We start from the raw sequence: 15,508 nt of genomic DNA, 5'->3' as shown, positions 1-15,508 counted from the left end.
TGACTTGAACAATAAAGCCCAATGTTTCTGGCACCTTTTGTTTTTATATAGGGCCCATTCCAGCTTTTATACTATTTGGCTCCCACATCAGACACATTAAAACAGGGATATAAAAATAGACCCTGGGATTGCAATGCAACTGCTTGAGATAGAAGCACGGGATGGCATAATAAATTTGGCCTCTGGAATAGGAGCATCTTGACCCTGAGGCTCCATTTAGGAGGTGTGCAGCATTTTCCTGTGCCCTCCCTGTAGCCATGCAGGTTCAGGAAAACATACATCTGGAGGCTTTAAGGAGGGAGTGAATGCACATCTCCCTAACGGTGTAGAGCTGCCTGCACGGATGCAGAAAAAGTTGCAACTTCTTTAAGAAACGGCTGACAGGCACAGGGCACACCCATGCTAGATCCGAAGGATCTTTCCTCCCCTGGATCCGGACACTGCACACCTCACACAGTGCTGCCTCAAGAGAAGGGAGAGTTGGAAATAGCACTGCCAGGGTCTGCAATTCCTTAGCTGGGGCATAGTTTCGGCATCCTTGGAGTTAAGGTGTGCTCTATTGCAACCTTGCTCACTCTCAGGCAAACTCTGCACAAGACCTGGATTTCAACTTCTTCAATTCCTACCCAACTAGCGTTACAGAAATTGAGTCCATCATACTGGGAAGGCACCTACTCCCAGACGGCTCTCTGTTGAAGGGCTGTTCTATAGAACAGACTGTTATGCACTACACTGGGTACAAGGGGGAGAGGAGGGTCGGGAAGGGAGGGAAGGGTTCCCCCTCCCCCGTGACGCACTGGCCACGAACTTCCTGCGAAAGTAAAACCGAGCGTCAAGCTACAGAACTTAAAAAATGGAGAAAGACGGAATCGAACGTGTCTTAGTTGAGTTGGACAAGAAAGAATTCGAGCGACTGAAGTTTCTCTTAGAAAGTGTTTCTACGGAGAAAGAGAGTGCTACAGGCATCCCCAAAATTAGTAGAAATTCGCTGAAGGAAAAAAATAGCAGCTACGAGCTTGCGGATCTCCTTGTGCAGCATTATCCAGAGCAGGCCGTGGAGGTGCTCGAGGAGGCGCTAGACCGCCTGCCCCGCCGGGATCTGCTCGGTAAAGTGGGGAAGTATGTAAAGTCTCGGGGTAAGTACCAAGGAAGGAGGACGCGTGAAGGACCAAGACCGCCTCAGGGATTCCAGCGACCTCCCGCTACCTGGGCCTTGCAGCGGTGCAGACCGCACCCGTCCTCCTGCCTTTCCACGGTGCCCTTCCCCCTCCTTCCCTCCCTGGCTCCGGTCCCCGTCCTCTGCTCCTTTTCCGCTCAGGAGGCCCCAGACGTTGTCTCCGCGCTCCGCCCTTTCTCTTCCCTTTGAACGCCGCGCACCCGCTTGCTTTTCCAGCCTCTTCCGCGCTGACTTTCGGTGCCGTAGCGCCATCTAGTGGCGCTCCAATAAACGGCCGTCCCCTTTAAAATAAAATTAAAACCGAGACACCTTTTGGTGACATTGTAGAGAAATGACTACCGTACTGTAGAGTCTTAGATTTGAGGGGAAGTTGTCGGGGAGGGCAACGATGCCGTAGGGGTGGGACTAGTTTTTGTTTTTTTTCTTGAGTTCGTCATAACCCAATGGGCTTTCGACTGATCCGGAGTATTTTTATGGCCTCGTTCTAACAACTGTATGGGTGTAAAGCAGTACAGGGTCTTTAGAGAGTAACTATGAAAACGCTATACAGGCATCACTAACTCGGGTATCAAAATAACATCATAGCATCTGAACTGTCTCTGTCTCTCTCTGGTGGGCAAGAGCCACCTGTACCCAGGCAACCAAACCCAAGGCATGAAAGGAAACTTGAGTATGCTGCTGAAGGTGAATCACACCTGGTGAGTTGGGCTATTCCTTTTTCAGAAGAGTTGGGGCATTTAAATTAATGGTTCTTTGCTGTTTCGTGGGGATTCTTCATATACTTATCAAGCACTGCCTGTTTCTTGGTTTAGAAACAGGTGTTCTGTCTGTGGTATTTCCAGCCATCATCATTGTTTAGGATGGGAAGTCCCTGTAACATGTTGCACTAACTACACTTTTCACTTTGTAAGCTTCTTTTAAAAGTAAAAACTGGTAACAAGTTTTTGTTTTTTGAATTACAATCATTAAAAAAAACTTGGCATATTACTCAAGTTCAGAGTCCAAAAGTCAAAGAATTCACAATTAGCAAGACTTGTGGACCCTTCCACTTGTGGTGTTGTGAGATTGAATGGCACTAGAGGCAGGGCCGCAACTAGGGTCTGTGTCACCCCGGGCAAACATGGATTCCACACACACCCCAGCGCTCATTATGGCACCCCCCCCCCAGCATGGAGCCCGGGGCATATACCCCGGTTGCCCCCCCAGTTGCGGCCCTGACTAGAGGAAGGAATGGGGGACACCAATTTTCCTGGCACTTCAGTGATATGCTTCAAGAACCCACTTGACCACCAACATCTCAGCACGTGTCCTTCTTTGGACATTGTCTCCAAAAGCATCTTCCCTGTGTTTGAGGAGCTGGAGATCCTTTCTTTGGTGCCAGCCCAGCTGCCCTGCTTTACTAGTTTTCTGCATTCATTTTAGATTTTAATTGAAGAAAAACTGTGAGACCTGGATGCACAGGGCCAGTCTCAGCCATTCTCTTTATTGGCTCTGGGGCCATTTTGATTTAGAAACATGCCGGAAAGGGCTTAGGCCTTTCTTAGATAAAGACGGGCAGCTGCTGCAACAACATTTTCAAAGTAGGTACAACTTCCTGAGAAGTGGAGAGACATGTCAGAACATAATCCATCTGCCATCATGAACAAGGGTGCAGAAAGTAATTCTTTCATAATGCCAAACTTTAATACTGCCAGACAAATGATTTTCTCATAGCAGATGACTTGCTTCTGTAGGAAATGTTCACCATTTTAGTGGTTCTCAGTAAGTGTTACTTGCGGTGCTTAAGATGCCTAAAATTCATTCAGTGATAAAGAAATGCTTTCTCTTTTTCCCCTGTGGGTAGCCAACGCAGTGTCCCCTCCCCAGGCTCCATGATACCCACTAGCATCATGACGTCTCTGCTACTCCTAGGTAGTAAATGAAATGCCAAATTTTCGTAAGATACCTTGGGGCTAGATTACTAAAATCTCACAAGAATTTGTATATTTTATTTTAATATGGCTCTTCCACACCATACCAGTTTTGGCTTCTGATCCCTGAAAAAATAGTGCGTAATGTTTTCATTCATTTGTTTCTGCTTAACGCTCAGTTTCATAGACAAGTTACTCAAGTCTGAACTTCGTTGCTTTGCCATCTAAGAATGTGCAATTATGAAGAATTATTTTTGGTCAGATTTATGGCATAAACACTTGGAAATCTCACTCTTTTTTACCTCATCAGTTTAACTCTTAGAAAACAGGTTTTCTGACTGTCCGTGGCTATTCTGTGAATGGGCAGGTCAGTTCTTGCTGCTGACTGAATCAACTGATGGTTGTGATCAAACTGTTGTTATTGGAAGCTTGTTAACACTAAATAGAGGGGCTACAAAAAACTCCCACCTCCTCTTTTGGGGGAAAAGAAATCCTGTCTTTTATGATGTTCTTGAGAATTTAACAGCTTGACTGCTATTTTGAAAGTCTTCAACTGACTTTCAACAAATATTCAACAATACTTTTCAGGAACGCTATGAAATGGGCAATCAGCGCGTTGCTTTCATGATGTGTGTAACGAAAAACAGAGATGGCTTCGAACAGGATATTAAAAAAATGGAAAAACTGTTTGAGACATGCAGGTTTAAAACTCCTTTACCATGCTGCAAAGATCCTTCCAAAAAGGTATGTTCTTAAAATTGTACTTTAAGAAGAGATCTTCAGACGTTTACAGTGAACTGCCAAATGTTGTCACAGTATTAAGGCCAGGAATGCATTAAATACCAAAGAATTAATTCAGTAAACATTGGTATTCACAGTAATACTGATAGTGGATTTCAGAATTTCAAACCATTGAAAATTAAAATGATTCCTATGCAGTGCTATAATTGTACTAATAAGAAATAAGCAACTTCTTTCCATCTGTGAAAATCAAAAACTCTAATATGGCCCAGGATTGGCCACTTCCCCAAAGGGGCAATAAAGGTGAATGGGTGGAAGATTCCATCCATCCTTGGCCATTTCTGCGCTTCTCATGAAGGAAAAAGGCTTCTTTTCTTTCCTGGCTACTGTGGAAATGAACTCTGTCTTCTTCCATCAACCCTCTCAAAAAAGAACCCAGCCTCCTAGAATTCTAGCCACCTGGGTTTCTATGGGAAGGGAAAATTTCCTTGTCCATTTGGCTGCTAGCTTCTTAGCAAGCTAGAAATCTTGTCAGTTTCAATACCAAGCTAGCTTAAAGAAGCCTGCATTAATGTAGATAGAATAGTGGTTTTGGATTACAGAACTGAAGGAAAAGTGTGTCCTTTCCCATAGACAAGGCAGCCAAGGGCATTTGAGAAATTGCACCATTTTGTCCCAGGACAAACAGTGCAGGGAGAGAGCAACTTGGTGCTTCCATTGCCCAGAGAAGGAGTTGCTCTCTCCTCCCTGTCAGGACGTACATCGTTCTCAACTGTCCGCTGTCCTAGAATTGGAGAGCTTCTAGAAAGCACATTCTGGCCTTTAGCACTGCTCAGGAGACTCAGACTCAACAAGACTCATACCTGTTTGACTTGTATGGACTTGGAACATAAGTCAGATCAGGCCTGGTTAGGACTTGCTATGCTATGCTATGTGGAAATCAAAGGACATCCTGAAATGAGGCAATCACAGAGCATGTGTACACTGCTGCCAAGAGAACTGCATGGGTGTGACCATCAAGCCAACACAAGTCAGGTTCGACTTGAAGGAAACTTCATCTAGGGGACCTGGACAGTGTACTGCATGTATGTACTGTGTGTGGAAGAACACTGCGATATCCAGAACAGCAGCCATGGAAGTTTGTTCAAAACAAAGCAGAGTGTTCTGCAGTTCAAGATCATATCATACTCTTTGGGGTATAAATGTTAACAGACTGGCAGTGGAACCTGAATTTGCTTGTTTTCCTTTTCATTCACGATTCCTGATTGCTTTTGTTTCTTGTCTGTTTATCACCCTGGCAAAGCAACTGTTTTATCTTTTAATCTCTGTGTAGGAATGACAAAAGTTACATGTTATATCTGTGATTAGTAATACTGTTGGTCACTTTAACAGGATTTAATGGACGATCTAAAAAAGTTCCGGAAGCATATTGACACCTCAACCAGCTGCTGCCTTGTTATCCTTATGAGCCATGGAACACGAGATCATATTTGTGACTTGAATAGGAAAGAAATCAATCTGGATGAAATATTTTCACTTTTCAACAATATAGGATGTCCTGAGCTCCAACGAAAGCCTAAAATATTCATAATTCAGGCCTGCCGAGGAAGTGAGTATACCTCGGAACTGTTGCATGCATTCAAAAATATTATTATTAATATAATTAAGACAATTCTGTTTTTGCCAACTGATGGTTCATTTTGTACTTTTGGTGCATTATACAGAAATTTGAGGTCCACACATGAATTTCAAAAGAATAGATCAGAAAATTAATCTCTGGGCATGGAAGACTGCTGGTACATATGTGCAAAAAAGTATTATCTATTAAGGGAAAATGTGGCTCACTTGCTTTTTGCTTAGCATGTTGTGTCAACCCATCCAATTGTCACCTTCAGTTGATTGTGGTTAAACGTCGTAGAGTTTACCAGTTGTGAACACAACCAGAGTTCACAAATAGTGAGGAAAGGCTTTTGTGCTGCAAGTCAGGGAAAGAAATTGATGTGTGAGAAAGCTTCCTCATAACCTCATAAGAGCCAGATGTGATGGAATGTGAGGGTGGCCTTGGAAGACAGGGGAAGAGATGCCACCTAGGGAACAATCAGATAAAAGAGGAAGGAGCCTGCAACAGAGTAACAGCCAAAGAAAGAAACTTAGGAAGGACACCCCCTGACTATTCAAGTGGTAAACAGGGAGGTGGGAGATTTGTACTTTCAGACTTGCAAGACTTTGTTAATGTAGCCTTACACTAGAGTAGAATTAGCTCATCTCGTCATATTTCCTGTCCAGTTTACCTGGGAGGGCTGACATCAGCCTTATAAAAAGGTGGGGAATGATGAAAAGAGCCTGAAAATCTCTTGTTACAAGCTGATATAAACCTGTCTAAAGTAAATGAATGAGGAAGCTTTTGCTACTGGGTTTCTCCTACAGTGGTGGCTTGACCTGGCGCTTGGTTCTTACGACCTTCCTCAGCACAACTAACTTGTGGGTATGCTGAGTAGGCAATATGCTATTCAACTGCATTCTGAGTCTGCCAGCTCAAGGCTCTTTAGGCTATAACCCTTTTTTCTGACGGTAGTTTTTAATCAATTCCATTGAACACACATTCCCCAGAGGCCTCTATGGTCTGAGGTGAGTTCATTCTTTAAACGAAGTGAGGGAAATAGTTAATAATCCCAAGGCATCGCTCATATGATGACCAAACACTCATTGTCTCAGTCACATTTTTCACTGTACTGATTGGCTTAGCAAGTAGAGGAAATTGGCTACTCGCTGCAATGCTGCAGTTGTGCTAGAAGCCACAGTCAATTGTTTTCTACTCTTCATGCTTTCTTGTAGCCATGTTTGCTTTCCAACAGAGTCTACTGAGGTCAAAAAAACTTGCTTACTAGGATTTAGTGTGTATAGAATTACAGCCTTTAATACACAGGCTCCCTCAAGTTTGAGCCTTGGCAAACTTGAGCCCCCTTTTCCTTAATCCATAATCACCAGAAAAGTTTCTCAGGTTTATTCTACTATCCTGCCTTTGGCACTGAGTGAGAATTCCCCTCCCCAGCTTATTTCTAGCTTTAATTCAAGCTAAAGAAGAAGTTTACCTGGAAGAAGCTGTGAACATTTGTGTCAGCCCTTTGAGGTAGACCAGACTTGGGCACCAAAGTTACGGATAATAAAACTACTTTTAATATAGGGTTACAGTAACAGAATCTCTCAACTCTGAATGTGCCTCCCCCCTCCTTGCCTTTATCCTAAAGAGAACTCGGGAGGGTCAAGTCTGAGACATTTTCTCAAGTTACATTCCTGCTTTTTCTTATCTGACCATTGCCTTGGCTGCCGTTCTTCCTGCTGCTCCTCAGGTTATTCTCACAGCCCATTACAATGTGTCGCTGACAGCATTGTTCCATGATTGGTTGGAATATTCATGGATATTCTATAATATCACATCAGCTTCTCTAGTCAGTTTAATTGTTGACCTTGTTCAGTGAAGTATTCTATTCAAGGTATACTGAAGGACTTGATTACCATGATGTTAGTATTCATACAAATTCAGTGACAGCAACTGTATGGTTTTAATTACAAGTATTGCCATCTCATAACACAGCTGACAAAGACACTGGAGCAGTAGAAGCAGATACTCAGACTGAGGCAAAGCGGAAACTGCCTACAGCCAGTGATTATTTTATTGTATATTCGAGTCAAAAAGGTAAGAGTAACTCAAAGGACTGCCATCAATGAGCATATTGCATATGTACCCCAACCCCATTGACAAAGAGCTTCAAGTTCCAGAGTACTTAGACTGCAACTGTTTTCCAAATCATGATTAAGCCCCACTGTTCTTAATCGAATGGACTCCTGAGTTAACATGGATAGGGTTCGCACAGTTAATGTTGGTAAGATTAGGGTGAATTTCTAAAGAGTAATTATGAAGCAGCCAAAGCTGGGAAGAGTTAGAAAGCTTCTCCTCATATATGCTAAACCTTCTTGAGGTATCATTCCCTTGGGAGATTTCAGAAGGCATTGCTAAACTTTTTGAAGCCCTATTGTTTGAGAAAAAAATGGGCAATATTCCCAGAAAGACCACTTTTTCTTCTGGCACCTAACTGGCAACTTATGTAGCTTAGCAATTACATTTGGCAGCTGCAGGACCAACTGGATATACCACCCCCGTGTATCCTAGGAAGTGTCAGCAGCAACACTTTTGCCTGCTCAAACTGAATGATGTTCGACTAATATTACTGTCCTTCATTTCCTGGAGCATTGCAGGGTAGAAATCCAGAAATAGAGATCCATCATTTCTGGCATATATCTCCAGCTACGACATAGTTTTTCTTCCAGAAAACATGGTTGTTTTTACCTTCTTGCCACATTGCAACAGTGGTGGATGACCTTTGCTCCATTTGTGCTAAACGCACATCTCAGCAACCAGCAATAATCACTAACTTTGTTAGAGGAGAACCAGCCAAGTCTCTTTATTCAGTAATAATGGATGAAAGAGGAGAATAAGGGTATTTGGATGATAAACCAGAAGGCTGGGAGCAGTGTTACCTGAGAGCTCAAACCGGAAGCCTAGTTATGCCTTGTATTTTTCTGCTGAGATTACCCTGATATCTTCGTTCAAGGTTTAAAAGAATGAATTTTCCCTTCTTGCTTCCCGAATATACTACTGATTCTTTCGTTATTATCCATTTTGAGCCATCCTGAAGGCCATTAATTCTTCTTCTAAAATTGCATTTACACTTTGTTCTGACTTCTATAACTGCTTTTAGGCACAGGCATCAGTTATCTCTTTGATTGGTATCAGCTGTCTCTGTTTTAGTTTGGGGCCTCAGTCATTTTTGTCTTTTAGTACAGATGAAAGACTAATTCAGGAATCCCTTAGCCTCCAAGGTCATACATCCTGATCTAGCATTAGGTCTGGATCTTCAGTGTAATTTGAAGCTTTTCCCAGGACTAAAGTTACCCATTTCCTTTTCTTAAATTATCTTCTTGCCTCATGAGTAAAACGATCCATTTATCTTGTTCATTCAAAACGAAGGGTTAACACCTTGAAAAGTGCTTGTTGAATAAAAATCCTGGTCCTATACATGGTACGAGGTAAGCTTCTTTCTCCCACTTTTGGTGTTTCACGCAAAATTTAATCCTAAAGATGATGCCTACCAAGCTGGGGTTTGTGACCAGTGGCTCTGATGGTTTTATTACCATTTAGAGACTTTTTACCCACTGAATTGCAGGTGGTTCTGCAGTAATTTAATAATAATGATTGACCCTGAATTTAATTTCTGCTGGGAGAACCTGCTGTGCTAGAACCTCTTTGGCTATAACATCCAGTAGCGATTTTATACAAGTGTTCTTAGGTTTTTGACCAGCTTGAGGCTTTTTATGCATTTTAGATTCATAATCAAAATTATCATTTCCCCAATCTCCATGTTTCAGTATCTCTCTGCTATCGTTATTAGAAATAATATGCTTGTCCACATGTTAGAGAGTAAATGTAGCTATCAAGCTGTTTCAGTCTGCTGTAATGTACAGTATTGGCCTATGAGTATGTGAGTATTTAAAGTATTTAAATTTAAAAAAAATAGAACTCATAATGAACTATTCCTGTAATGCAAGGATATCAGTTGCTGTGTACTTGGGACTCTTCTACCATCTCGACAAGAGGTTTTCAAACTCCTCATGGCCCAGAATGTGGGGCCTCGCATTTCCTCTCTTGTGGGTCCTAACATGATACTGTGTCATAATACTTCACTTATCTTGTAACACACAAGTCCCAAAAGATGCCTTGTGTTTAGAACAACGAGGTCCAGTATAGTCTAGGACAGAGATGTCTGTATGCCAACTCCTGTGCCCTTCCGGAAAACACTCCCATCTTTACTGCTAAAGCAGACGGTTGTGGAGTGCAGTTTAGCAGAACACTGCAAACCATGTAGCTTTACAATTATATCTTTTTTTTAAGAAGAATTTTATTAGATTTCAGACAAAGATAAAAACTACAGAAAAACAAAAAGCTACAAAGAGAAAAAAACTTAAAAAATGAGGAAACACAAGAGATAATTCTTTTTAAAAGTTACAATAAGAGTTGACTTCCAAGTTTTAACAGCAAGGATATACGACAGTCTTCCACAATCAATCCCTTACTCTATATTAAGCCAAACTCACATTATTTCTATAAATCATTCCATTGGCACAATATAAAAATCAGTAAATACAATTGCTCCCTCCCCTTATGTTAAAAGAAGAATATATATTATATACACATACATACACACACCTCACACACCTCCTAATCAACTCCCCCACCCAAGGATAACATTTATTTAATTATTTCCTTCCTACTAGTAATCTATACTTTCCTGTCTACTATAATAAAGATGAAACTAAAAAAACACATGAATTGTCTGCCATTGTAGTTAATAATACAACCATTATCATAATCTTAATCATATTAAACCCAAACCCAAACATTTATTATTTATTTTTTATACCTTAATCTTAATCCAAATCATTAAAAACGAATGAAGTCAACCAGACCGTAAAAGTAGTCCAGATAAATATTCTTAAACCCTTTCCCCACTTCAAAATAAACCAGAGCGCTTACATTTCTTCAAAATACACACACAGCTTTTTTCAAAAAGAAATCGAACAACCCAATTGCCCCCCTCAAAAGGTCTGACTTCTCTTCAGAAAACTTCCCATACATAATAACCCCTTCTTTTCCATAGCGTTCCATCAGAAAGTCAGTTTCACTTGTGGCTTGCAGCTCGATTTCTCCCTTAGATTTCTTCAACTCAACTGTCCAAGCTTCATCCATCATTTCAACAGAAGCCCCAATCTCACTGTTAGAAGAAACATTTCTATTGCTGTTAAATTCTTCAATTTCATCCATGACATCGCCAACCAGATGACACATTTTAAACCTCATGTTTTCCACAATATCCTGAATGCCTTGCATAAGAGCTTGGCAGGAATCAGAAAGCATCTGTTTAACATTTCAGTGGAAGTCAGAAAAAGTCCTCCTCCATGTTGAAATCCTCCATGTCTCATGCAGGAGATTACAGTACCCCCTAGGTACTTAACCAGCGAAAGTGGGAGATAATAGAAAAATTCTGGAATGTGTTTACACAACTGAGAGTAAGATAACAGACAGTTCCCCAGGGAAAGTCGCAGCAGAAAGCTGAAAGTTCAAAGCAGCAGATTTAATGTGTAGGGAACCGCTAATATCTTTAAATTTAGTACAGAAATAATAACGGGGAGACGATTACATACTCTCAACCCTCCTTAGTATTTGGATGGAAAGCAAAGTCCAAAACTTAAAAAAAAAAAAAAATTAATCACAAGAATAATGATAAGCACCAAAAGAACCAGTTTCTCCTTGCTGTAGAAGCCTCTCTTAGGGTGTGCATACTTTAAAAAATAAATAAATTGGGTGATTTAGAAATGGGGTGGCCGGTCTTAATGTCCCTTTAAGGCTTGGAAATGGTGATGCCCCAGCCTCCCGGTTGCTCTTACCAGTCAAACGTGAACTCAGTTTGCGCTCTTCTGGCTGCAAGCAGCCGTCCGAAGGACAAATGGGGTGATTCTGAGTGTTTTCCTTTCTCTGGAAAAACGCTCCTGGGCTTCAGGAAAAACCTGCCTGAGCCCGAAAAAATTGCCGCATCGTCAGTACTGCCCGCGGAGTCCGCGGGCACAACTGTTCAGACCACCACGTCCCCACCAGAAGTCCTCTAGCTTTACAGCATCTTGATCCTGTAGCCCTGCTCTAAGGCAAAATGGTCTTTCGTTCATATTCCCCTCGAATTGGGCTGATATCCCAGCCGGCTGATTTACACAGCAAAATTTCCTCACACATCAAATCTGATTTGTAGTTCCATGTACTGGAAAGAAAAGGCTATATTTGAAAACATCATTCCATAATGTACCCAAAAAGTAGAGACACAATTTTGATTCACTTCAGTTCCATTAATATTATTGGAATGTCTATAAATGGATTTAAAAAGCCTAACAAGCCACTCTGCTTTTCTTATTTCAAGGACTCGTGTCTTTACGTCATCCTGAAAAAGGCTCAGTAATGATTACTGCTATGGATGAGGTCTTTTCAGCTCACTGGCAGAACTGGCATATTTGGGATCTTTTCACAGAGGTAAACTTACATTAATTGGCTGTCCACAAATTATGGAAATCTGTTCTTTACTTCTCATTTATACGCAGATAAAGGTGATACTGAATTCCTCGGCCTCTTTATAGCCCAGGAGGATTCCATCATATCTAAGAAATCAGTGGGGAGAAATCTGGTAGATAAAAGCTAGCTGAGTAAAAGCAAACCCTGTACATACAAGCAAGCTCCCTGAATCCCAATCGGTTTGACCGTTTCGATATTCCGTTCCTGAATCTGTGGCCAGATTCGCTTGCTCCAAAATGTGGTAAACCAGGCCTGCTCTGTTTGAGAACTTTTACGGTCATTCTACTGAGTGATAGCCATCTCCTGGTCCTGAATAAATGGCTCCATTGTTCTGTCCCCAAAGTTAAAAATAGATAACAATATTTGCTATCTCATGATCAGTAATCAGATTCTGAACAATTGCATACAGCTCTGATTAGCCTGGCTTAATAGATCCTTATTTAACCTATTTATTTTCTTTCTTTAGGATTTATTAATTCTAGTAAGATATATAACTACAAAGTCCATAAGAAAAGGGGGGGGCAGAAGAAACAAAAGTAGAAGAAAATACCTCAGAGTATACTCTTTCAGTTGGCTTTTGGTGATATTTTTGCCTTTCTGATTTTTTTTCAGGTTAACAGCAAGATGGTGAAACAAGACTTTTGGCTTTCAGATGATACAGTGAATACAGATACAGAGAATACAGTGAAAGTCTGTTCAGTAATAGAATCCACTCTTACCAAAGCTTTATTTTTAAAATAAATTTCTTATGTAAGTTAATGTGGCTGGACAAGAACATCCATTTAGTCTTTTAAAGTAGGTTTTAAATTTAGTAGCTACATTAGAATAGGTACTCATTTATATTTCTAGCTTTCCACAAAATGGAGATCAGAGAAGATGTTGAGAAGGAAGTTTTCTTATTCAACTCAACCTCATATTACATAAAGCTAGAAGGGTTCAAGGTTGGTGATCCAAACATGACTAAGCTATAATCCTCCTAAAATGGGACTGAGGGACCAAATATTATGGATTTGTAGGTAAATCACAAGAACCTGACTGTTGTAAATGACAAAGTGGGCTTTGATACAAACCCCGGATTATCCAAAGTTTAGGCAATTTGGGTTTAATTTTGGCAGGTATTGTAGTTTTGTCATAAAAGGCTGGCATTTTATTCCATGGGAAGTGTGGCCATCTCTCTCTTCTTAATTAACTTCTGTGGCTGAACTAAAAATCAGCACTTTTTGTGGAAAAGATTTTATACGATCTGCAGTAGACAAAGTAGGCTGGACCTTTCTTAGATTTAGCCACTAAGACTAAACTTTAGTCACTAGAGTATGATGATACAACTGAAACAAATGAGAGCATATTTACTGCTGGTGTAATCTTTATGATTACACCCCGCACGGCGGGGTGAGCTCCCGTGGCTAGTCCCAGCTCCTGCTCACCTAGCAGTCCGAAAACATGCCAATGTGAGTAGATCAATAGGTACCGCTTCGGCGGGAAGGTAACGGCGTTCCGAGTCGTCATGCTGGCCACATAACCCGTAAGTGTCTATGACAACGCCGGCTCCAAGGCTTAGAGATGAGCACCGCCCCCTAGAGTTGGACACGACTGGACTTTACGTCAAGGGAAACCTTTACCTTTACTAATCTTTATGATGCTTTTGTTTGTTTCAGTTCTAACATTATACTCACTCATTTAATTCTCTTTCCTGATCTGTTTAAGTTTTTCATTCACAAGAGCAATAGCTGCCATATTGTTCTTACAGTATTGTAACCATTTTTTAAAATGTTCTTTAATCTACTGTAGATGCCTGGTTTACAGCTGATTTTCTTCTGATATTCGTACTCATATATTAAATAAAGGAAAAAATGGATCAGGCCTGGTCTTTTACTTTCTTAAATCAGTTTCTAGAGTAGAACCTTGGAAGAATGTAAGAACTACTACTGCCAAGAAACTATTTTGCAATGTCTTTTGTTTATAAAACATCATCCTTTTGCAGTGTTTTCTGTTTATTTTTTTTCTCTACAGAATATAATAAAATAATTGATAAGTGGGGTTGTACTTTGAAACACATATATTGTTCAATACTTAGAATTATGTTGAATGTTTTCAGGGGTGAAGTTTAAAATTATTGTTTATTATGTTGTCCATATGCAAATGGACAACAACCTCCCTCTTTGGGGGGAGATGGGCGGTGGCTAAATTTGAATAATAAATAAATAAATGAAATACGAGTTTCATTCTTTTTATATTATAGTTTGATCTGCCAAAGAAAATATCTCCTCATTAACATATAGAGCAATTATGATGAGAGACCTAGGTTTTTCTATATGTGATCTTAGTTTGTCAAATAATGGGAGCTTCCTCTTCTGTCAGACAACATGTCAGTTTCTACTATAGTTTCTACTATATGGAGAGGAGACCAGTGGTACATACCAAGCCTCCCGTCAAAATGAGTTGGGGAAAGGTTGGGGGAATCAACATCTGCAGAATCTAGAAAATTCATCAGAATGATGTAAGATCATCATGCCATCATGATGCAAGCTCTACTCCTGATGTTTGTTCATGAGACATTGTGACACCTTTATAAAAGGAACACAGTTTGTACATTTCCTCATTTGCCCTCTCTGGATGTCTTTTGTTGTTGTTCAGTCGTTAAGCCATGTCCAACTTTTTGTGACCCCATGGACCATAGCACGCCAGGCCTTCCTGTCCACTGTCTCCCGGAGTTTACTCAGATTAATGTTCATTGCATCAGTGATGCTATCTAACCATCTCATCGTCTGCTGTCCCCTTCTTTTGCCTTCAGTCTTTCCCAGCATCAGGGTCTTTTCCAGTGAGTCCCCTCTTTGCATTAGGTAGCCAAAGTATTTGAACTTCAGCTTCAGTATCTGTCCTTCCAATGAACAGTCAAGGTAGACTCTGGATGTCTAGAAGGAGGCAAAGGTAAATTTGCCTCCTAATTCTAATTTGTGTCCGAGAAAACTCCATGGACAGGTTGATGAGGTCCCCAGGAATTGAGTTTGACTCAACAGAGACTTTACCTTCTTTAAGTAAAATTATAGAAATGCATTTATCATTTCTTGCACTTAATTCACGTTTGGTTGAACTACAGAGCCACTTGCTGTTGTGCAGTTACAGCCATGTGCTTGAGGCCCATTTGTGCATATCTTTAAACATAAAAATAGCCACATTCATGTGTAAAGAAAAGAGAATCTAAACCAAGGTAAAACTAAAAAGGACATTTGGCCTGAATTTTGACTGATACTTGAACATCCCCATTAACTTAAAATATTTAAATCCTACATTATAGTGTATGCATTCTTGTTTTGTTATTTTTATTAGGCCTCAAGGCCTCAGAAGTTGGAAGCAGCTTGATTGTCTCTACCTACTTTGAGGAGTACACTACTGTTCTTTTGATTGGCAATAATGGTAACTAAGATGCTTAAGGAGTGATGTTAGCCCAAGATGGGCAGCCACCTTTGTTTTTCACTTTTCTTCCCATCATTCCCAACTATGATTGCT

At 40.7% G+C, this 15,508-nt stretch overlaps 1 protein-coding gene across 1 annotated transcript; it reads left to right on the top strand.

Moving 5' to 3' along the window:
* Nucleotides 1-836: 836 nt before the first annotated feature.
* On the top strand, nt 837-14,136 carry LOC134498020 (caspase-14-like). Its single transcript, XM_063304131.1, has 7 exons — nt 837-1,136; nt 1,799-1,875; nt 3,676-3,831; nt 5,221-5,437; nt 7,424-7,525; nt 11,853-11,962; nt 12,614-14,136. The coding sequence occupies exons 1-7, from the start codon at nt 854-856 to the stop codon at nt 12,740-12,742; spliced, it is 1,074 nt and encodes a 357-aa protein (XP_063160201.1). The 5' UTR covers nt 837-853; the 3' UTR covers nt 12,743-14,136.
* The last annotated feature ends 1,372 nt before the right edge of the window (nt 14,137-15,508 follow it).

Source organism: Candoia aspera, chromosome 4 (assembly GCF_035149785.1).
Source record: "Candoia aspera isolate rCanAsp1 chromosome 4, rCanAsp1.hap2, whole genome shotgun sequence".
Lineage (NCBI taxonomy): Eukaryota > Metazoa > Chordata > Lepidosauria > Squamata > Boidae > Candoia > Candoia aspera.
Note: the sequence above shows the minus strand (reverse complement) of the source record. Positions and strands in the feature narration are given on the sequence as shown.

Bases quoted from the DNA above. Each gene is read 5' to 3' on its own strand.
- LOC134498020 (XM_063304131.1), top strand. From the start codon at position 854: ATGGAGAAAGACGGAATCGAACGTGTCTTAGTTGAGTTGGACAAGAAA. The intron at 5,438-7,423 runs GTGAGTATACCT...CTCATAACACAG, and splicing joins AATTCAGGCCTGCCGAGGAA to CTGACAAAGACACTGGAGCA. The intron at 11,963-12,613 runs GTAAACTTACAT...ATTTTTTTTCAG, and splicing joins TTTGGGATCTTTTCACAGAG to GTTAACAGCAAGATGGTGAA.